Source organism: Nasonia vitripennis, chromosome 3 (genome assembly GCF_009193385.2).
Source record: "Nasonia vitripennis strain AsymCx chromosome 3, Nvit_psr_1.1, whole genome shotgun sequence".
In the NCBI taxonomy this organism is placed as follows: domain Eukaryota; kingdom Metazoa; phylum Arthropoda; class Insecta; order Hymenoptera; family Pteromalidae; genus Nasonia; species Nasonia vitripennis.
In genome coordinates, this window is record NC_045759.1 from 5,365,644 (window position 1) to 5,388,978 (window position 23,335).

At 44.5% G+C, this 23,335-nt stretch overlaps 4 protein-coding genes across 9 annotated transcripts in view; 3 read left to right on the plus strand and 1 right to left on the minus strand.

Annotated features, from left to right (window-relative positions):
• LOC100121080 (somatomedin-B and thrombospondin type-1 domain-containing protein) overlaps window positions 1–3,836 on the plus strand; it is a 31,558-nt gene extending 27,722 nt beyond the window's left edge. For all 5 annotated transcript variants that reach the window (XM_031926101.2, XM_031926099.2, XM_031926100.2 and 2 more), the window contains 2 exons: window positions 2,585–2,655; window positions 3,368–3,836. In XM_031926101.2, coding sequence (XP_031781961.1) covers window positions 2,585–2,655; window positions 3,368–3,579 — 283 coding nt within the window. In that variant the 3' untranslated portion in view covers window positions 3,580–3,836. The remainder of the gene's footprint in view (window positions 1–2,584; window positions 2,656–3,367) is intronic.
• A 1,971-nt stretch (window positions 3,837–5,807) lies between these two features.
• On the plus strand, window positions 5,808–9,088 carry ppo3 (diphenol oxidase 3). The gene is made up of 8 exons (NM_001170860.1): window positions 5,808–5,909; window positions 5,974–6,166; window positions 6,280–6,503; window positions 6,932–7,134; window positions 7,366–7,783; window positions 7,843–8,299; window positions 8,370–8,608; window positions 8,687–9,088. Exons 1-8 carry the CDS (start codon window positions 5,808–5,810, stop codon window positions 8,924–8,926), a joined length of 2,076 nt encoding a protein of 691 aa, NP_001164331.1. The 3' UTR covers window positions 8,927–9,088.
• A 1,045-nt stretch (window positions 9,089–10,133) lies between these two features.
• ppo1 (diphenol oxidase 1) lies at window positions 10,134–12,848 on the plus strand. The gene is made up of 6 exons (NM_001170886.1): window positions 10,134–10,352; window positions 10,415–10,607; window positions 10,685–10,908; window positions 10,986–11,606; window positions 11,681–12,137; window positions 12,224–12,848. Exons 1-6 carry the CDS (start codon window positions 10,251–10,253, stop codon window positions 12,700–12,702), a joined length of 2,076 nt encoding a protein of 691 aa, NP_001164357.1. The 5' UTR covers window positions 10,134–10,250; the 3' UTR covers window positions 12,703–12,848.
• Window positions 12,849–13,725: 877 nt separating this feature from the next.
• Window positions 13,726–16,062, minus strand: LOC100116852 (low-density lipoprotein receptor-related protein 4-like). Of its 2 annotated transcripts, XM_016983834.2 has the most exons (4): window positions 15,499–16,062; window positions 15,299–15,383; window positions 14,066–15,206; window positions 13,726–13,992 (listed from the first exon to the last, which is right to left on the minus strand). In XM_016983834.2, the coding sequence occupies exons 2-4, from the start codon at window positions 15,378–15,380 to the stop codon at window positions 13,986–13,988; spliced, it is 1,230 nt and encodes a 409-aa protein (XP_016839323.1). In that variant the 5' UTR covers window positions 15,381–15,383; window positions 15,499–16,062; the 3' UTR covers window positions 13,726–13,985. The 2 variants fall into 2 exon arrangements, with proteins under 2 accessions (XP_016839323.1, XP_031781958.1); XM_031926098.2 differs by lacking the exon at window positions 15,499–16,062 and having other exon boundaries at window positions 15,299–15,421.
• Window positions 16,063–23,335: the final 7,273 nt, after the last annotated feature.

The window sequence follows — 23,335 nt, forward strand, 5'->3', positions numbered from 1 at the left end:
CCATCTCCTCCTTCAGCACTGCCGGAGCTTATTTGCCAACGCCGTGTCGCGCTAACGAATTAAACGATCGATCGCGCAAGCTCCGGCGGAGTATGAAAAATAGATGAGAGAAAGCGAGAGAGATGGGTCAAGAGAGCGGATTCAATTATGCGATTGCTTTTTTTCGTCGCGCGGGCACTGACTCGATGTATAGGCTCGCCTTTGCGAGAGATAAATTGACTTTTCGGAAAATTGAAGAACCGCCGGGAAAGGTCGCGTTTAATTCCAGTCGAAAAGTTATTCCGAGCTTCTTGCGCTCGCTCGGCGAATCGCACTCGAGAAAATCAACAAGCGTTAATGGCACTGAGTAATGGTAAATTCACAGTATAAATGCGAGGCTAACGCCAAGGCAAACTGCGTTATACCTTAATAGTATCGGGCGTTTACAAGCCGCTGCGCTGCCTGTTGGCTTGTTTCACGCCGCAAGCTTGCAACGCTGCGGTAGATGCTTTACTCCCTGAAACTCTCTATACAAGCGTTGAATAATACAGAGCAAGAATCGCGCCGACTTTCGACTCTGATTCCGTTAATCAATTGCTTGTAGCTCTCGACTTTGATGACGGTATAGTAGACTGCGGCCACGTGTCTAATTTAATTCCAGGAAACGCGACATGGACGTTTAATTTTCGAAAATTCGATTTAAACGGATTTTCACGCGGGCGAGCTTTCATATTCGGCGCAGCAGCGTCTGACCAAACCCGCGCGTTTCCACCTGCACGTGCGCGCAAGCTCATCCCTGCGCGAAATAACTCCAGCCTCGCAGGTACTTACGAAACTTCGCGTTTGACTTTGTGGAGGCGAGATTCGCAGCAGTTGGCTGTATTCGGATCTGGGCTGGAGCTTGCGGATTATACGCGGCCGGGATTAACGCAGCGTCGCCTACAATATTGCAAGTACAGCGCAAGCCTAGAGCGTAGACACAGTGTACACTCGGCCAATTACTCCGTCGCGGCCGACGCTAATCGCGTTAGTTCTTTAATGAGCTGGAGACATCTAGCGGAGTTCCGAGACGGCCTAAGCTCCGTCTGATTGATATTGTGCGCGAGGGCTGCGTATCGATTGGAAAAAACTTTTCCACCTGTGGAAAGTGTTAACGTACTTGAGATGGGATGACTTTTCACTCGAGCGTATACTGCTAGAACACAGCGGAATGTCTGGGATGATTTTTTGCATAGTCTCCGGTTTATTCAAGCGGAACGAGGTGGAGTGACGGAATCGACTTGCATCGCACATGTGGCCATCGTTGCGCATGAATATAACGGGGATTCGGTATGTGCTGCCTCGGAATTCTGTACGGCACATCGGGTGAGCCCTGACGGCAGACTCGGTAGCGCGAATTCTTGGTGTGGGTAAAAGAAAGCTTTAAACAAAAGTAAAGGATCTTCGAATAGAAGCGACAATAGCCACTTCGCGATGTTTTCCAGAATCATCCTCAGATTCCTCTTTTCGATAAAGCAAGCGTCCACCCACTCACACACTCGAGAAGAAGAGAAAATCGCAGCGATATTGTCACGTCTCTTAAAGTTCGCTCGCTCGCGGGACGACATATAAAATCCGGCTCCAAACATTGGCTTTTTCTCGCGCTTGTTTGTCCGCCACATTCTCGCTCGGATGCGGCGCTCTCGAAAAGCCTTTTTTCATCAAAGCCTCTGTTTCTCTTTTTTCTTCTTTTTTTCTCTCCTCATTCGCGGATATTTAATTTTACTTTTATCGTAGGGCCGGTCTATCTCACCATATCTCTCTCCGACTCCTTTTTCCTTGTTACCACTTTTCAGAACAGCCGCTCAGGGGAAAAGTGTCGAAGTTGCTAATTGAGCCGTTCTCATAATGAGTACTTAATCCGCGACGCCGCCGGGGAGTTGAAAATGAAAATTTAGCGCGGACCGCTGTATAATACTTTTTTCACCGTCTCTCTCTCTCTCTCTCTCTCTCTCTCTCTCTCTCTCTCTCTCTCTCTCTCTCTCTCTGTCTCGCGCGCGCAGTAGGTAATTTTTTTTCCGCTGCAATAATCGCGGAAATTAAACACGTAGCTTCGTCCGCGGTTATATAACAAGGACGCGATTATAAATCCGCGCGCGTGAAATTATCGAGCGACGATAACGAGCGTCCAAAAACTCATCGGCAATTCTCAGTGTGCCGCAGAGGCAAATCACGCTCGGCCGCAATAATCGACAAGCCAAGTCGAGTTCACACCGCGCGTGTGTATGCGGAAGCGGAACAAGCGCTTCATAATCGTAAACGTCGTGGAGAGGGAGAGCTGTAAGGGACTGGAAGGCTGAGCTCCGGGGGGAGTTTGGCCCGGCGCACACATCGCCGAGGGATTTGCGGCGAAAGCCGATCGACGTATGCTTGATTAGTCGGATTGGAATAGCGGCCGGAGGTGGCACAGGCTTCGGGCCGAGACTAGACGTATGCGCGTATAATCGTACGGGACACGGCGTCGATTAATGGTTGGCCTGAGAAATTAGCTGTGCTACTTGTAGGACGTGTGTACGTTATCGTCGAGAATAGTAACGATATAATGGAAAAAAATGGTACGTTCCAGGTACTGCACGGCCTTCACAATACTGAAGATCTCCCGAGGCTGCCGGAGAAAAATGGAATCGTTTCACGAAGGTAAAGTAGACCCCTAAGCAGGTCGTATTTATTATACGTTACTCTCGGGAGCTTAGCATCGCAGAGCCAAGAGCTAGCGCTAATGCGAAAGTGTCGCGAATTTTCAGAATTCCGCATTCGCACGACGATGGGAGCTGGAAAATGGTAATGAAAAGGAGCATAAACTCGGCGTGCCGGAAGGGTTTAAGCGCGCTCGCAGTTCAATATAATCCACAGTAGCTTTTAATACTTTCAAACGACGCGCGCGAACACAACTCATAGGGGGCGATATATAGTTTTCGCTGGCGGTAATTAACGGGCGAGACGAGCGTGAGCTGAAATTCCAAGAAGCCGTCTTCGCAGAACGAGTTTACGAGCGACACTTATCGACTCGTGAGGATTTGCATATAGGCGCCTACTTCTTGCCGTCGTGAAAGACGACGACGACGACGTTGCTGCTCATCACGTCGAGAGCGAGAGGAAATTACTGCAGGCGCTGACTCGCTACGTGATGCGTCGTCGTTGTAGGAGAAATTGGAAAGCCGACGACGAGCCAAACGCTTTCATTAACCTTTATCCTTTTACGTGCGCGTGATGGGCGTTATTTAGCTTCGCCGATGTTGACGCCGAGTTTGTTTGCTACTGCGCCGGGGTGACAGGGGCTTGTATATAGTGGGAGAAACTTTCTTCGCTCAAATTAAAAAAAAAAAAAAAACGAAATTTCTGTTCGCAGGTTCTCGCGTGTGCGTCTGGTGTCGGGAGGCAAACCCAACGAGGTCGATCTCCTCGTGCCAGCTGGACAGTCCGAGCTTTTCGGGCATCGGCAGGTGGGAACTGATGAACTCGCTCGACGGCCTGAAACACTGCCACGGCAAGTGGATAGCCGCGAGTCTCGAGTGCGGCGAGGAAGTCTGTAAGGGCAGACCGAAACTAGGCCTCCTGTGAGCCCACGACTGATGTGTACAAGTGCGAAGTGTGTCTGTGTGTGTGTGTGTGTATGTGTGTGTGTGTGTGTTCGTGTGCGCGAGGACTTGGTGAGAGCCGATACATTGCGCGGGGACTATACTCTGCGCGCGATGAGCGACGTATATATTATATATATATATTTGAGAGAGATGCGTAAAGCGTGGCGCAGGAATGTATAACGAGATATATGAGGATTATTGATATTTGTCAATAAATGGTCGAACGTTTTTAACAGATATGGTTTTTTGTCTGCTTCGTAGTACACCTTTATCTCCTCAGCTCCTTATTCTTTTTATTTTTCTTGGAAAATATAAAACGTAATGGCTCCATGATTTCAATTTTATTTGCGTTATGTACGACTTGGCGCAGGAGAATGAGAAATGCGAATTATTATTTCATTTGCAATGCTATTTCAGGAGAAAGCATCAGCATTTAAATAGGATTTGACTCGCAATAATCTTGAATAATATGGAAAAAATTCACGAGCCGGTAATAATTCTTCGAATCGACTTGATTTAAAAAACATTTTTCTTCCACCCATTATTTCAGTTGGTTTATAATAAATTAATGACGAAACAAAGTAAGCATACCAATGCTTCCGATATAAGTCTCTCGTCGATTTGCGCATTGTTCCGTGCGCTTAATCAGCAGTGGAATGAGCGAATTAAAATAACAGCGAAAGAATTTCTTATGCAAAGTCAAATTTTCAACGAGAGAACGCCGCTGCGCGACGCGTTGGCAAATGAATAGCCGGAAGCGGCGCACAATGCCAAGTAAGATAAAAGTGGAAATGCGCACGCTGATTATAATAACGCAAAAACAAATACGCAGTGGATTTGTAAAATGAGCGTTTATTTTCTCGGAATGTGATATTGTTGTTTGCAACAAATATCGTTATTTCTCGTATATTGAATTATAAAGGGTGAAGTTATACATCGAAATACATTATTTTCTAAACGAGAAATTAACGTTACGCGGAACCAGCGAACGCGTACTCACACAGGCCGATTACTCGGGAAATTTCCCCTGAATAATAACCAAAAACAAAGAGCCCCGCTTCCCTATTCAAAAGCGAGACTGCGCTCGGGTGAAAAGCTCAGCCCGTTGAGTCGAAAGCTCGAGCTTCGCTCATTTCACATGTCAGTCCGTGGAAACCCCCCATATCGTACACACGTTTCACTAGCCGATTTTCTGAGCCACTCTGTTCTCGTTGAAAAATTAAAAAAATTCCCAGCCCTACTTCCGTAATTCCTCTCTTTCTCTTCCTTTTAAATTCAAAACGACGACGACGGCGCGTAAACCTGTAGGCGTATATAGCAGGCTGCAGTGAAAGGCAGATTCTCTCATGCGAAAAGCTCGCAGGCGCACATATCCCATTGTTCCTGCTCCGGATCGGATATCTTTTGTCATGCGCTAGGCGAAAGCTCTCGTCGCGGGGAAAAACCGGACGCCACTAATTCGCGCGTAACGCGATACACACACTCGATTGCTGACGATTCCGAGCCGCATAATTCACGTGCGCTCGGGAGAGAGAAGAGAGCAGAGATAGATAGAGAGAAAAGATAAAAAATCAAAGCTTTAAATCCTCGGCGAAAGAGCGAATTCGATTCGCCGAGCGGCTGTTTAAGTCGAGGGAGATTTGCTGACCGCCTTATCCTGTCCTGTGCGTAGAGGTATAGGTATACGGCAAACGAGGCGTAAATTCTCCGCTGGCTGATAAACGAATGGTGCTTTACGCGCTGTGTACAGCGGCAGGACGAGGATTTATTATTCATGCGATCGATTATGGCTAATTATCACGGGGGATTATGTAATCGCTCGTGATTTTCAAGTGGCGTCCGTTCGTTAATTTATGCGGCGTATTGTTGTTCTGCTTGACTTGACGTAATCAGCGGTGACTTATAGCTGTAATGAGTTGTGCTTATCGATTTACCGTGAGTTTTTATTCATTGAAAGACAGGAATATCGCGCACTGCGAGATTCCTGAGATAACGTTCAAAGTCAAAGGTGCATCGAACTAAAACACACTCCGAGAACTTGATTCATGCGGTTTCGCACATAATCTTATCCATCCGACCGCAGAAATCCCGTGAAACCATAGTATATAAAGTCCGTCGCCTCTGTATAAAGCGACGTCATTCCTTACTCTCGGTCCGAACGACGCTCGAAGTTTAAAAACCATAAGCCGCTTAAGTACGAGACAAAAAATGGAGAAGAACCTGCTGCTGCTGTTCGATCGGCCTCACGAGCCCGTGTACGTGCCCAAGGGCGAGAGGAAGGTTCAGTTCGACGTACCGCCGAACTACTTGGTATACGACGATTTAACTCTCGTGATAATTAAGCATTGATTAACGCCGTCGTCGTTTCTTGCAGCCTGACAAATATCAGAACATGGCCGAGAGGATCCTGAACCGTTTCGGCAACGAGTCCCTCTCCTCGATTCCCATCAAGCAAATCGCCATTCCTGATTTGAGCCTGCCCTTATCGCTCAGCCGTCGCGATAACTTCTCGCTGTTCCTCCCCTCGCACCGAAAAATGGCCGGTCATCTCATCACCCTCTTCATGGGTATGCAGGCATCAGTATCTGTTTTCTCTTTTGTCATTTTTTTTTCATTTCATTGAAAAATCGTCCGCATTAGTGGGCTAATAAAATAATTCACGAAAATCTTGGCTTGGAAGGTATGCGAACGATAGAGGACCTCCTATCTCTCGCTGCGTACTGCCGTGACCGCGTGAACGCCCAGATGTTCGTCTACTCCCTCTCGGTGGCCATACTTCATCGTCCGGACACTAAGCATCTTCCAGTTCCCCAACTCACCGAGGTCTTCCCCGATAAGTACATGGACAGCTCGGTCTTCCATCGAGCCAAGGAGGAAGCCAACGTCGTGCCCCCCGGCTCACGCGTACGTCAGACTCACTTATACATTTTATATATATATACTTTTGAAACTTTCCTCAGTCTTATGGATTTTTCACCCTCTGCTGATTCCGAGAGAGGCGGCTCGCTCGTCGTAGTGTGTACTTTTCACTGAAACTTGTGTCATATATCTACAATACACAAAGTCGTTCGCGTAGATCTCGGCTTTGAAAGAGAAACTTGTGTGTTCGCGCATAACAACGACGTAAGAAAACTTAGCAGCGAACGATCGAAACAGCATCTCTATAGTCGTCGAGCAAGTTTTATGTAAATTGACTCGTATCCCCCTCGGACGGTCAAAGCGCCGCCTCAATTAGCAGTAAAACGGGGACGATCTTCGGAAATAGGATTAGCGGCAATAACCGTTCTGCCTCTCGACTCTATGTACATGTACCCATGCACCTACACACACAGAATGCCATCGAGATCCCCTTGGACTGGACGGCAACGGACGCGGACCCGGAGCACAGGGTGGCCTATTGGCGCGAGGACGTCGGCATCAATCTCCATCACTGGCACTGGCATCTCGTCTACCCGTTCGAAGGTCCCCCCGTGGCCGTTCAGAAGGACAGACGCGGCGAGCTCTTTTACTACATGCATCATGCAATTATGGCCAGGTATATAGAGGGACGATTAATTATGATTTATTACGCGACTTATCGTTCGTTTTTTCTTCCACACCGAGGTTTAATGAGGCGCAAGATGGATCTCGGAAATTTAATTTCACTCTCGTAATCTATTCTGAGAGACGGCTACAAACGCTGAAAAATAAAGCCGCGAAAAGCCGCATCGAACGAAGATAGCGCGCCCCTCCGGTCAATTCGGTTAAATCGTCCGTTTAACCGCAGATACAACATCGAGCGGCTCTGCAACAACCTCCCCCGAGCTCGCCGGCTGATGAATCTTCGCGAGCCCATCCCCGAGGCCTACTTTCCAAAGCTCGACTCGATGGTGGCCGGCAGAGCTTGGCCCGCCAGACCCGCGGGCTTCGTTCTCTCCGACGTCAACCGAGCCGCCGACGCGATGAGGTTCGACTTGTCCGACATCGAGCGCTACAGGGACAGGATAATGGAGGCGGTGCACACGAGGCAGGTGCGCAACGGTAAGGGTGGCGTCATCCAGCTCGACGAAGTCACGGGCATCGATATTCTGGGAAACATGATGGAAGCCAGCATTCTTAGTCCCGACCCAGCGTACTACGGCGACGTACACAACATGGGACACGTTGCTATATCCTTCGCTCACGATCCTGATCATCGTTACCTGGTAGATAATTAAAAATTATCTCTCGTTACAGGGCGTTTTCTGATCTGGTCGGGTTTCAGGAGCCATTCACCATCATGGGCGACGCGACGACGGCGATGAGAGACCCGGTTTTCTACAGATGGCACGCCTACGTGGACCACGTCTTTCAAGTCTTCAAGGACAGCCTGCCACCCTATACCGTGGAACAGCTCGTGTTCCCGGGTATCAACGTCACGGACATCCGTATCAACACGCCTGGTGCCAACCCCAACACCCTCAACACCCACTGGTCCAAGAGCGACGTGGATCTGTCTCGTGGTCTGGACTTCACCCCCAGAGGATCCATCATGGCTCGACTGACGCATCTCAATCACGACGATTTCTCCTACAACATCACTGTGAACAATAGCAATAACAAGGAGCTTATCGGCACCGTGAGGATCTTCATCGCGCCGAGGTTCGACGAGACTGGAAGACAGTTTACCTTCCACGATCAGAGGATGCTCATGATCGAGATGGACAAGTTTACGACTCAGCGTAAGACTTTAATAGTTTTTACGAAACTAAGAAGTACAGTATGACAGGAATTTTTTTACGTGTGCTGCAGTTAAAAGAGGGCAGAACGTGATCTCGAGAGAGTCGGTCGATTCAGCGCTGACCATTCCGTTCGAGGCGACATTCCGCAACGTCGACCTGAACCGGCCGAGCGATCAGGACATAGCCGCGTATGACGCGTTCAACTTCTGCGGATGTGGCTGGCCCCAACACATGCTCGTACCCAAGGGCACCAAAAGTGGCTACCCCATGGACATGTTCGTCATGATCACCAACTACGAGCTGGACAGAGTGAGACATTCTCAATTGATGATGGAACGATGCAATTGGCAAATAATCAATTTGTACTCACGGTAATTTTTGTTTCAGGTGAACCAGAGAGATCCGACGGGCTGTCGCGAGGGTGTAAGCTTCTGCGGGCTGCGGGACCTGAAATATCCGGATCTGCGTCCCATGAACTTCCCATTCGATCGACTGGGACGAACAGGTGTCGGCTCGTTGAATGATTTCCTAACGCCCAACATGAAGGTGCAACCGATCACTGTCAGATTCTCCGATATCGTCAAGCCTCGACAGCCGAGTCGAGGTCAAACGGTCATCAGGCTTTGAGACGACGGAATTTGAAATTCCGGTGACTTGGGGAAGAGCAAGAATTACGGAGCCTGTAAACGTTAAAGATTTATACTTTTAATCAGCATTTACTGCAATATTGTACTCGGCATAAATATTTTTAAATATCTATTACATACAAATAAAGCAAGCTTATCATTACAATGTTGGTATTAATGTTTTAAACCCAAATTTCATTCCAAAAACGAACGATTAGTTGATAATTAGATCAGCGATTTTTTGTAGTATAGTTCGATTACATTTTTTACTTAAACTAATACTTATTTCAAAAGTACATATACAATCATTATTAACAATTGAGAATTTTCTGACAACGGATATCACTTGATTTTAAAATTTTGAACTATTTTTAAGCATAACTTTAAAGATAAATTATTACCCGACTATACATATAATATTTATTTTTAATAAAGCTCTACTTGTAATTAAAAAATTCTAGTGAGCTATAAATTAGTAAATTCAAATAACCGAAAAAACTATGTACCTTGACTGATTTCGTATAAATAAAAAACAATTAGTAGCAATAACATTGCTAATTTTTCTAGAGAACTCTACTTACATTAATTTTAAAGCGTTACATCACTCTGACTTATAGCATTGATTTTGAATATTACAAAAACTCGTAACAACAAGTTTTTATTAATCCTACAAATTATTTTTACATAATAATAAATAATACTATTGCAATAAAACTTACAATCGATTAACTTCCATAGTATTTTATTCCAACTATTAAGTGTCCCTCCCAGCCATTCTAGCCGTCAAAGCAGCTGCAACACAACCGACTCGGCGCTCCGAAGTCGACTGAAACTTGGCTTGCTCTATCGTGCGATTCGGCACCGCTATCATAGAACGTTTTATCAAAACCAAAGACGAACTCGTTGAAAACAGGAAGAGGCTAGTCTATAAGCTGTGAGCCACAAATCTACGTCCTAACCGGGCCATCGGTCAAAAATTCTTTAAAAACAAAAATATTTTCGATTTGCAGTCTCGGCTCTTTCCCACAATAGAGCTGATGACTCGCACTATCCAGCGGAAGCGCTGCGGCTAGACGAAAACGCTCTATAGACTATGTAAAACTTTTATCTGTGGGAAAAAAATACCGCCAGGATCCTGCTTTAGCTAGTATAAATAGGCTGAACGTCGAAGCCAAGTCATCAGTCAGCGTCTTTCGTTCTATTTAGCTCGATAGACGTCTGAAGGAGCTCGCTAAAAGCCATCAAGTAGCTTTTGAATAGCCGAAAATCCCGACTCGCGTCGTTCCGTTCAGCTTTCCGCAAGGGTGACAAACTTTCCAGCCAACATGGACCAGAACCTGCTTTTGTTGTTCGACCGCCCCAATGAGCCGGTCTATGTGCCGAAGGGCGAGCAGAAAGTCAGCTTCGATGTGCCACCGAAGTACTTGGTAAGTCGAGAATATTCATTAGTGTCGTGTTCTCATTAAAACATGTATTTTTTCGATTTCAGCCTGAGCAATACCAGTCGATGGCCGACAGGATTCTCAACCGCTTCGGCAATGAGTCCTTGTCATCTGTCCCTATCAAGCAAATCGCTATTCCCGATTTGAGCTTGGTATTGCAACTCGGCAGACGTGATCCCTTCTCGCTGTTTATTCCTGCCCACCGTAAAATGGCTGGTCGTCTCACTGAACTGTTCATGGGTACTTATTGTTTACATTTCCATATGCACCTGTCGATGCTCAACAAAAATTTATAACAAATCTCTGTTGATTATTAGGTATGCGAACTGTTGAGGACTTGATGTCGTTGGCAGCCTATTGCCGCGATCGCGTCAACGCCCAGATGTTCATCTATTCTCTCTCAGTAGCCATCCTTCACCGTGACGATACCAAACACCTTTCGGTCCCTCAGCTTTCTGAAATCTTCCCCGACAAGTTTATGGACAGCCAGGTCTTCAGTCGTGCCAAGGAAGAGGCCAACGTAGTCCCAGCTGGCTCACGCGTAAGTTCCATTCACATAGTCAACATCCAAATTTCGTCCTTTATACTGGTGACACTTCTTAATCCATCCAAACGTAGTTGCCCATCGAGATCCCTCTGGACTACACAGCCACTGATGCTGATCCAGAGCACCGCGTTGCTTACTGGCGCGAAGATGTGGGCATCAATCTCCACCATTGGCACTGGCATCTGGTTTACCCATTCGACGGTCCCAGGGTGGCGGTGAACAAGGACAGGCGTGGTGAACTCTTCTACTACATGCACCACCAGATCATGGCCAGGTACAACACCGAGCGTCTTTGCAACAATCTTCCCCGAGTTCGTCGTCTGACGAACCTTCGCGATCCCATTCCCGAGGCTTACTTCCCCAAGATGGACCAGACGGTCGCAGGACGTGCCTTCCCAGCCAGGCCTGTCAACATGCTCCTGTCTGACATCAACCGAGCTGCTGACCAAACAAGGTTCGACATAGCTGATCTCGAACGGTACAGGGACAGAATCTTGGAAGCCATACACACGAGACAGGCACGCAACGGCCAAGGTGGCGTTATCCCGCTCGACGAGGTGACAGGTATTGATATTATCGGTAATATGATGGAAGCCAGCATCCTCAGCCCTGACCAGACTTACTATGGCGATTTGCACAACTTGGGTCACATTGCCATCTCTTACGCCCACGATCCAGACCATCGTTTCTTGGTATGGCGATCTATACACTGCTATAATTGATAAAACTATAGAATGCTTGATCTCATAAACGCATTTGTCTGCAGGAAAACTTCGCTGTAATGGGTGACTCCACTACTGCTATGAGAGACCCAATCTTCTACAGGTGGCACTCGTTTGTCGACGCTGTGTTCACCGAGTTCAAGAACAGTCTGCCTGCCTACAACGCGAACCAGTTAGCATTCCCAGGAGTCACAGTGTCGGACATCCGCATCGTCAGCCAAGGAGCTAACCCCAATACCTTGAACTGCCACTGGACCAAGAGCGACGTCGAACTTACCCGTGGCTTGGACTTCACCCCTCGAGGCTCTATCCTGGCTCGTCTGCAGCATCTCAATCACGACGACTTCTCTTACAGCTTCGTCGTGAACAACAGCAATAACCAGGAGGTCATGGGAACCGTGCGAGTTTTCATCGCTCCCAAGTACGATGAGACTGGTCGCAACCTGAGCTTCGACGATCAGAGGATGCTCATGATTGAGATGGATAAGTTCACCACCAGACGTAAGTTCTCTTTTCGAATTTAATCAATTCTTTTAAATACGTCACCTTTATTAATCCGTACGCTTATGTTATGATTGCAATAATAGTGAGGAGAGGCCAGAACACGATCAACAGAAACTCGAACGAGTCGGCCATTACCATTCCCTTCGAGGCAACATTCCGCAACGTGGACCAAAACCGACCATCTGAGACAGACCTCTCCAGCTTTGACCAGTTCAACTTCTGCGGCTGCGGATGGCCACAGCACATGCTTGTACCCAAGGGCACCAGACAGGGTTACCCCATGGACCTGTTCGTCATGGTCTCCAACTACCAGGATGACAGGGTGAACCAGCCCGAGCCAACTGGCTGCCGTGACGGAGTCAGCTTCTGCGGATTGAGGGACCTGAAGTACCCAGATGCTCGTGCTATGGGCTATCCATTCGACCGCATTGCACGACAGGGCGTCACGTCGCTGGCTAACTTCATCACTCCGAACATGAGAGTTCAGCAAATCACGGTCAGGTTCAGTGATACCGTCAAGCCGCGAGCAAACAGCAACGCCCAGTCGGTCGTCAGGTTTTAAACTATCAACGCTGTTCATTGTCTAGAAACTATGAATGTAAAACAAATTTCGTTTTTCTGATTGCATTTGAAACTGTAAAATTGTGAACTCGTCGAGTCACTAAAAAAAAAAAAATAACCCAATAAATGTGTATTATCATAACCTAAAAACATAACGTCTAGTTATTTTCACTCCTGGTATAAGATAAATAGTCATAGCTCACTCATCACCCAGATGAAATCGCATCGATGAAAATTCAATTACGGTCAGAATAATCAACCTAACGCACAGAGAGCTTCAAAGACAGAGTAGCCATCACGGCAATAAAGACGAAAAAGCTCAATCACACGATCCAACAGCTTCAACAGCGCGTATCCATCATCCCTAAGAGTGCTCGTATCAGAAAGAAAGGCATTTAAACCGTAGAGGCTCGTAAGAACGAGATTTACTGCGGCGCATCAAGGAATTAAGTGAAAAATGCGCGAGAAAGTGTAGCGCTCCGGAAACAGTAGACCACTCTCTCGAGCTGTCCAATTACACGCTGCGCACGTAACGGCAACGGTCAACCCTATATACCTCGGCTCTCTCTCTCTCTCTCTCTCTCTCTCTCTCTCTCTCTCTTCCTCTCTCTCGGACCATCGGTGTTCAAGACTGATGCGCCTCGCTGTGTATAACCCCCAGACGAGAATAAAGGAGGAGAGGACGGAACTCGGCCGAGCCAAGTCAATTACACCCTAAAAGCCGTCCATTCAAACTACTAGCCCTGCGGGGAAAGAGCGAGAGAGAGAGAGAGAGAGAGAGAGAGAGAGAGAGGCCGAGCTTCATTATCTTCATTGCACGGCTATCATACGAAGGGAAATGTGGTCTTTTTATGGAGTACTTTTCGGTGGACGGTGCTTAGCTCTCGACTCTTAGTGCGTGATTTTTTTCCAAGCGGCTACTTGTTACAGACGGAATGTATGTTTCACCAAGATTTTATTGGAAAATCGACTAATAGAGCCATTTTGAATAAAAGATACCGAGTTTACCTCAGATATGAAGCAGTTTATGGTTTATATACTTTTTCCATGTTTATATTTATAAGAAAACTTTTGTTTTACAGTTTATTTTATACATGATTTTGTTAGCCGAATAAGCAAAATGTACATTGTCAGATATTATGTATTACGAAATAGCATAAGTGAAAATATTAAATTCGTACTATAAATGACATTCTGATTACGTTATCTGGCCGTGACGCTTGAAATGATTCGAGGATATGTCGAAATTCAAAAGTGGCACAAGATTCTTCGTATCACTGTTGATTATTGCCTAAAAGAAATAAAACATTATAGAATTTACTTTTTTAGATTTATTATAATCCACAATAACGTTCTATGATCACCTATTGTTTTTTTTTTTTTTGCAATCGACCTCATCGGAATTGTCCCCGCAGTCGTCGTCTCCATTGCAGACATATTCCGAGGGGATACATGAATCCGTAGTTTTGCATTTGAATTTAGAAATTTCGCGGCAACGTTTTTCATCGCAACCGATCTCGTCGGAGTTGTCGTTGCAGTCTTGACGCCCATCGCAGACGTCGTCTGGCTCCAAACACTTACTCTTGTCTTTGCATGCGACCTTATCCAATGCATGGCAGCGTTCTTCAGTGCAATCTGCCTCATCGGAGTTGTCACCGCATTCGTCGTACCCATTGCAGACGTAACTATCAGAGATGCATGTAGTATTCCCATGTTTACATTTGAATTTCCCGATTCTGCTGCAGCGTTCTGCAGTGCAATCCGTCTCGTCGAAGTTGTCGCCGCAATGGTCGATGCCATCGCAGATAAGATCTTGATCTATGCACTTATTCGTGCCTATGCATTTGAATTTTCCGTTCTCGTTGCAAGGATTTTCACGATCAACGCAATCCATCTCATCGGAATTGTCGCCGCAATGGTCGATCCCGTCGCAGAGCCAGCTTTTGTACGGTATGCAGACATTCGTGGTCTTGCATTTGAATCTTCCGAGCTCGATGCAACGTTTCTCGTCGCAGCCGACTTCGTCGGAGTTGTCGCCGCAGTCGTTGCGCCCATTGCATTCGTCGATAGAGCGTATGCACAGATTCTTGTTTTTACATTTCACAGCATCAAACTGGTTGCACCATTTTTCACTGCAATCAATCTCCCCGTCGGAATTGTCTTCGCAAAAGGTTCTCCCGTCGCAGGTCCAGTGATGTGGTATGCACATGTTCACGCTTTTGCATTTGAATTTTCTCAGTTCGTTGCAACGCTTTTCGGTGCAGTTCTCCTCGTCGGAGTTGTCGCCACAGTCATTTCTGCCGTTGCAGATGGCACTTTCAGGGAAGCATACGTCTCGATTTTTGCACTTTAGTTTTCCCATGTTCTTGCAACGTTCTTCAGTACAATCGACCTCGTCGGAATTGTCTTGGCAATTTTTGTAGCCGTCGCAGACATAATTCATCTCGATGCGTTTGCTCTTGTCTTTGCATTCGAATGACCAGAGGTCTCTGTTATAACTTTCATCTGCATAAGTAAATTTAATTTATATCGATTGACGTACATCTTATATTAGATCTTTTAAATTTACAACATCATTCGAATGCGAATCGGTATACCTCGTTTACTCCGGTGAACTCGATCAGATGCCTCCACATAACAAAGCACTTGGACCAACAAAATAATGAAAAGCTTCTTCATATTCTGTTAACAGGTGGCATAAGAAACGCAGTAAAACATAAAACCCACTGAATTAGAATGTTGCATGCAATGCAATGTTGGCAAACTCTAACTTCAATTAAATAATTACTATACTTACAAAATTCGAGTATTTCAAGAAAGGCGAGCGCGAGTCTCGACCGCTGGATTTCCAAGCAACAGAGTAAATGATTTAAAACAGCTCCACCGTAAGCTTCGCCAGTTCACGGATTTTATCTTATAATGCGGGGAATATTGAAAACACGAGATAACACTCGTATAGGTCACCGTGGTCGCGCGCAATACAACTATCTTTAGAGTTACGCTGTCATACTTCTGGAACGAGTTTGAGATGATGGGCCATTGTGGCATATGTACTTCAAAGCGAATAACAAACGCGAGATTCAAACATAATGGAATATACAACACCTCGGCACAGTCGACCAATCCGCTATAGTCAAATACCTCAAGGCAAGCGAAGCGCCGCGGACTGTCCACTCTCTCGGCTAGTCTGCCTCAACGACCACCCCAGCGGTCTGTTTCGAGCTGTTCCTTTGCAGTCCCAGCATCGAGACCTTAATAAGAGCAAACAATGCAGCGAAAGGAGAAAGCGACGGTTTGTAGAAAGACTACACGCGCGGCGTGTAATTGAATCGAAACTATTTGTCTGCAGGACCGTCGCGGCGAACTTGGTACGCTAAACTCGATTTATATATAGCAGAGACGCTCCCCCCCCCCCCACCCCTGCACGTTTTACCCCATTTACTCACCGCAATTTCCCGCGCGACGTGCCCTTCGAGGACACAGCAGCAACGATTCCCTCTGTGTCTATCGATTTTCCTTTATCTCGTCATCGTCGCGTCGTCATCTGCATAGGAGATGACGTGCCGTGGTCGAACGAGCAAGGCGATCAAAAATTCATTCGGCGCGATGATCGAGCATTTAACGTTCGATATTACGCGTAGATTACGAGCTTTTATAAAACAGCCGACTCAAAAGTCCTTGGGAAATCGATATAAAATAAGCCGCTTCGATGACGTCGCGAGGGATGACGAATGCAATTTTCCCGCTAATTAATCCGCGCGAGCGATTAAATAATCCAGGTCAGAGAGCTCTCTCTCTCTCTCTCTCTCTCTCTCTCTCTCTCGCTCAGCACGAGGCATTAAACGAAAAGCAACAATTTCCGCTCATAACACTCTCTCTAGCTGTCTCGTAGCAACGGCGGCTCATTAATCGGGAAAGTTGCGTCGTCGTCGTGCATATATAGTTCCGGGACAATAATTCCAAGAGCCAAGCCGGCGCCGAGAGAGATTTATCGATCGGGCCCGTGCTCGATCTTTTATAAAAGTAATTATTTTGCCATTATACATTAGCCCCGGTGATTCTTTAAACGAACCTCTGCACCTCGTACCCCGACGCGGGATTTTTTACACAAGTTTCTCGGCGCGCTCTCGGAGAAAGATTGCCTCTTTATCATCGGCGACGAGGTAAAATGAATTTCCAAACTTTTAAAATCACTTACTTTCAACTTGGACCCCCTTACAGCCGTGTCTCCTCTCAGCCCTTTTTTCCGCAGCGAAATATCAAACGCTCGCTAAGTTACGACAGCCTGCGGTTAATATTAATAATTTTCAATCGATCGAACTAGTCGCATATCGTCGACGCTGTGTACACTACTGCGCACTTAGTTGCACCGAGCAATTATATCCCGACTCCATCTCCCGATGATAAAGCGATAAACTTCCGAATGAAAGCTGCAGCTAGCTTTAAACGAGTAATCCGTAGCCGAAGCGCTATCTTCTCTCCCTCAAGACAGTTTAATTAAATCTCGCCAGAGCAGCAGCAGATCGAGGGACGCTTCTTTTTTAATCGGCCGCCGCAAATTACCGCGCGAGCGGCAAGTTCATTTCGTACTTGATTACGACTTCTCCCTATCTCGACCTAGAGGGATTGAATATTCGCGGTGACAATGAAACTTCGGCCGGGCAGCCGACCGCGAGTGCTACGAGGCTGTGTAAGTGTATATACACTCGGTGCGAATGTAGTCATTAATTGCTGACTTAAATGAACAATGCAATTAGACGGGCTGTGAGGGAGTCGAGAGCTGATCGAATTATGCCTCGAGTCGCGGTCGGATGTATAACCGGATTATGCACTCGACGCGGCCAATTCGCCGCGAGTCGTAAGAATGGCTGTTTAATTTTCAGCAGTGAGAGATGTTTCTGAGCGGCGGCGAGACGCACTGCAGGGGATTATGAGGTGTTCTTAATTTAATGAACGGCTTGTGACTTTAACGCCAATCCTATAAGGGGTGTTATAGGATTGGTGTGCGATTTTAATTAGGAAGGACGACTGCGCTGTATATTGTGGATTTAATTCGTTTAGATTTTTTTTCTGTCTCGATGTTTTACGAATTAACTTTTACAATTAACTTTCATGACACGCGCTGTGTATGTTGTAAAATGGCACTAGTTGCTTTGATAACTCAGTTATCGCGGGCGTAATTAGTGCGACGAGTCTGGTCTACTGCGGCGGATGGATCGACGAGTAAATTAAAAAAAGTAGAATAAGTATATTTTGCATCAGCGCCTGTTTACGTTCATATTTGATGTACGTTTCGTATGCCAGTATGTGAGAAGACGGCCGGTGCGGTTGAGGACGTCCGGAACCGCACGTAGATTATTTCAGAAATGACATGGCAGTTGTGGCCAGCTTATATTTAAATATAGCTATAAAAGGAAACATGTATGCTTCGCGAGATTTACGGGCTAGATATATATAGGGCACCTCAGCCTTCTTGTGCTGAGGCGATCTGAAGAATTGGGTCGTTTCTTGTACTAATAAGAAGAGGTAGAGATGTCTTGTGATACAGGAATTGGGATTGGTAAACTGATGATGATAATAAACTGATAAATTATATACACTGCAAATACACATCGCGCAAAATATTAATTTTTTTATTGAGCTAGTAGGATAATGTAAACATCCCGTAAATGTCAAATTATTATTTTTTTTGTTTCAAAAAAAACAAGAAATAAGTATTATTGATCCAACAGAATAGTTTTCAGAACATGTGGATACCGATCAATATGTGCAACAGTCAACTACACAAGTACGGCGTAGATATCGATCTGACTCGGCATTGCAAAGCCTTCGTAATATGAACCCATCAAACGTCACAACCTATATACGCAGAAGCAAATATGTCATTTATTTTCTTTTAATTCCAGATACATGTTTATAAACTCTTATATCTCGAAACCGATACTTCACAGCATAGCGTAAGTAATCCCAACATTCAACTTCCTGTCAAAATGCGAAAAATAACAGCGATATTGGTAATTTTTATAACTAAAGGTGAAACATCGTCTTTAAAGCTATTGCTCATATAAAGCGTCTCTTCATGCCTCATTAAATATTTTGTAACACCAGATTCACTTAACTTTGACAAAGTTGAACTGCATTTCTGACGTAATGGTGAATCTTCTGCAAATGTATAAGCGAAGATTCTCTCTGCCAAATTTTGTTTCGACGTGTGAATTAAAGACCAATTTTTAATAAAAATTCCTGAAAATTCTTTCGTTATCACACATGCTGCATTTTTAGTTCGAATAGTCTCTTCGAATTCTTTAAAGCCTTCTTCCCGAAACAAATGAATCTGCTCTTGGATTTCATTTTGCGTTATTAAATTCTTGTGAGTTAAATAAATATAAATTGGCCGATGAGATATAATTAAATCGTCGATTGTGTCTATTTTAAGCAACTCATTATTAGCTGTCGTTTGTGACACTAGAAAGCTCTGGACGTACGAACTAAATGTAAAAGTAATAGATATGAACATCACAAATAGCATTCTTCTTAATAAATTATGCGGCACTTGTAGAGTTGCTGCTTGAATTAAAGTGCGAACAAATTCGAGGCACGCCAAAGCCATTGACGAATTGAGAATATTTTTTAAGATAAAAATAAACATTAAACTGACTATTACTGAAAATATCAATATTTTAAAATACACCGTGGTGTTTAAATTTGCTGGATGGAAAATTGGTGTTTTTAGCGTGAACATTCTCAAAGAAGCCGAAAAAAATACAGACGAAGTTTGCACTTTCCAATAATCACGCAAAAAATACATATTAATTGAGAAATCAACTATACCAAACATAACATCTTTTCCCATACCCATTAATTTATTGTCTTTGTCAAAAAAAGCAACAGATGGAAATGATTTCACAGTAATTGTTGCATTTATATGATTCAAAACTGTCGTAATGGGTTTAAAATCCATACCATCCAAACGATCATATCCTATTTTGGTTGGATCATAACGATACAAAGGATAATTATAATAGAATGCTGCCTTTAAGTTGTAACTATTTAAATTTTTTGCTTTATCAAAAAATAAATTGCGACAGACTATAATATTCCCTATAGTTGAAAAAAAGTGTACATCAATGTATGTGTAAAAGGAGGGGAAACTTTAAATGTTTCCCTTAATTAACTAACTAATTTTTCGTCTAATACGATGATGTACTTACAATTGTATTTTTGCAATCCTGCTTTAGTATGCCATAAATTCCGAAATAACGTCCATCCTGAACTGGACGCAGTATTGTTCGGGACTTTAGTCCAAAGCATTGGTGCGACGTCTGAATAAGGATTGTAAGTGTATAAGAATAGATAATCGTCATGGTTCTTGCACACATACAACGCAGACAAAATCTTATACATCCATGCGATGCCTAAGAATATTTCGGCCATACTACAACTGTTTGAAATATCGCTGTTGACGATGATAAAGTGTGCTTCATGATTCCACCAAACTGAATTTCTCAAATCTTCCAATATTTTTTTAAAAAGCGTGGTTGATGATACAGAAAGAATTGCATTAGTCACTGGAATGAATTCTTGTTTACTATTTGTATCGTTTAAAAAATAAACGTCACGGATGCGGTTGTGCTTTTTTAAAAAATTTTTGTCAGTAATTCTAAATAAATATATGAGATTATGACGTTCATATAAGAATTTTAAAAGAACCTGATCCTTGAAACTCTCATTAGTAAAAACTATAGTGACTTTTGATTCGTTCAAACAATAATCAAGTACTTCGTTCTAAAAAGAACACAAGACTAGATAAGTATTTCATGATGAATGTTGAAAGATTCTTTTTACTTACTACAAACGAATACTCATAAATTTTTTCCATTGATACTGAATCCAAATTATTACTTTCTTTAGTTTTTGCGTATTGAATGAAAAATTGTAATAAACTTATTAATAAAATACTAAAGACCATGATGCTAAATTGTCGTTTCAACGAAATCGGGCATTAAATGATCCTTGTTCGAGTCACTTCTCACGGAAAACTGAAACTATAAACTGTTAGTGCAATGCAATTGATTTTTAAAAATAAACATAAGAGCTTGAGCAAATAAATATTTAATGGTTAGATAACTATATTAAAAAGCGCTCGATAATTTAAAAGTAAATACAGAAAAAAATTCGGCGATCTGAAATTTTTTTTTTTTTAATATTGCAACAATTTGTGTAAACAACACAAAACAAAATACAAAAAATATTTTAAATTTATAAATAAATTACTTAAATGCACGTCGCTTTATAACAATTTCGTCGTTTCTTAGATTTTTCAATTAACCACAGTCGATCTCTTCAAAATCACGCGTTGTAAAGCCCCAAACGAACAGTCTAAAGTCTACCTGCTAATGGATATTACTCCGCGACGATAGGCAGAGATCTGCGTATACACATACATTCGAATAACGCACCAACAACGGGGTGGATCGAAGCCAAAGTTCCCGCGAGTTTTCGGCGCAAACACGCACCGGCCGCGCGCATAAATTGCTCTCTTTTTCCCTCTGTTTGGAAATTCAACTCCGCTTTTATTCATGGCCAATCATTCTGATACATCAACACACTCCATCTCTAATTTCGTCGACGTGCTTTATTCATCGCCCTCGAAATGATTCCGAGCTCTCTCGCGATCCGATCGAGAACAAAATTTACGATTCTCACCTCGTAATTTCGCCGCCAGAGCCGCGTTAATCGCGCGCGGCTAAACTTGTTAATTCGCCGTTAGTCGCGAGCGCGAAAACAACTGGAAATTACATCCGGACCGCGGAAGCGTACATTTAATCGCGAGTGTGCAGTTCCGTAAAGGAAAAAAAGAAACGAGCGAATGGAAACCGATAGAATCCGTAAACAATGTGCGCTCGCGGGAAAACAGGCGCGAGTTGTAAAAGTGGGTGACGCGCGGACGTAGTTTTACAATCAGAGAGCTCGAGTCGCAGGTCGAGATAAGGCTTTTCCCTGGCACTTTGAAAAAGAAAGCGAGCCGGCGCTAGGTTTATACGCCCTCGTAAAGATCGAGGGGACGAGAGTAGCCTCGTAAAGGGCCGCGATTCTGGCAACGTATGCGCGTGTATGGGGTCGTACCTGCGAGAGAACCTGATCGATTTGGAATGATATGTACGAGGATTTAAAACTTTTAGAATATTTTTCTCGAATCAATGTACACTGCGAAACTGGGCAACCCGACGACCTCGATTACGCTCCACAGCAGCGATACTTGTGCGCGCTGTTTAACATCTTTTTTTAGACCGGCGCTCATATACTCGCAATTTTACCGCGCACGGCTTGCTTTCGCGACCGCTTTTTCGCTTATCTGATCGGACTTTGAAAAGCTTCGAGCTTTGACGCGCGCGCGCCTGTGGTTGTTGCGCCGTATGTGTATGAAGATACAGCTTGCGAGCTTATGACACGCGAGCGAAAAAGCTCATATAACCAGTCGCAAGCTCGTATTTTTTCGGATAACGCGAGCCGAGTTTCGGGAGATGAGTAGCTTTCTCAGGGACGTATGCGAAATTCGAACTTTTCGCTTTGGGACGTCAAAGCTTGCGCAAGCTCCTGGTAAATGAATATTTTTCGCGAGAGATATCCGTTATTTGGAATCTTATCGGTGGATGTGAAATTGCGAAAGAGAATTCTCATGAAAAGTATACTCAATAAAGCTCACCCCCGAAAAAGAATGCCACTCTACACTCCATGATCCTGTACAAAATTCATCACTACAAACATCCTGCACTTCAGCGCAGCCCAAACAGCATCTCTAACGTATATTACGCACTCGCGTACACGCGCACATCAGTCAAACAGCGCCGTGGCAAGCGTCGTCGTCGCAAATGTCTGTATACGTATAGCACACACCGCATTCCGGCTCGTCGAGAGAGATAGAGGCCGACGTAGTCTACGCATCGTGGTCTATATATATATATATATATATATATATATATATATATATATATATATATATATATATATATATATATATATATATATATATGTGTGCGTGTGTGTGTGTGTGTCTGTGCTACGGAGGGCTCATTTTTAATCAAGCCTTGTTTACTACAGAGCCAACAAATTAATTAGAGCAGAGGAATGGCTGCGCGGAGCAATAAACCCTCAGGGGGAATTCGTACATAAGCCGGAAAACGACGCGCGGGACGAACAGCTGAGCGTCGCTCTCTGTGCGTATATAGCTTGTACGTGGAAGCTATATTGGGGGGAGTGGGAGAGAAGCGCGCGCTCAATTTTGGATTAATGTCGGGGAGAAAGAGAAGAGAAGAGACGACTCGAAGGATAGAAGACGAGATCGTTTCAGGAGCTGCTATCTCTCTCCGAAGGCTCTCTCGACCAATGACGTCTTTATCGAGATGATAGTTATTTGCTCTTCGTTAGTTTCTCTGGTGTGTATAGGTATACAGCTTTGGTACGGCTGGTGCATTTCATCGCTGCCTCGTTTTAGAGAGAAAGACTCGATGATGATGGCCTTTAGCCGATTTTAAAAGTACTGATTTTATTGCGGAGAAAATGAATTAGTTTATAGGAAAACTGCACTTATTCCATTTAACAAGAATACTTTTTTCGTATTGATCGACATTGCT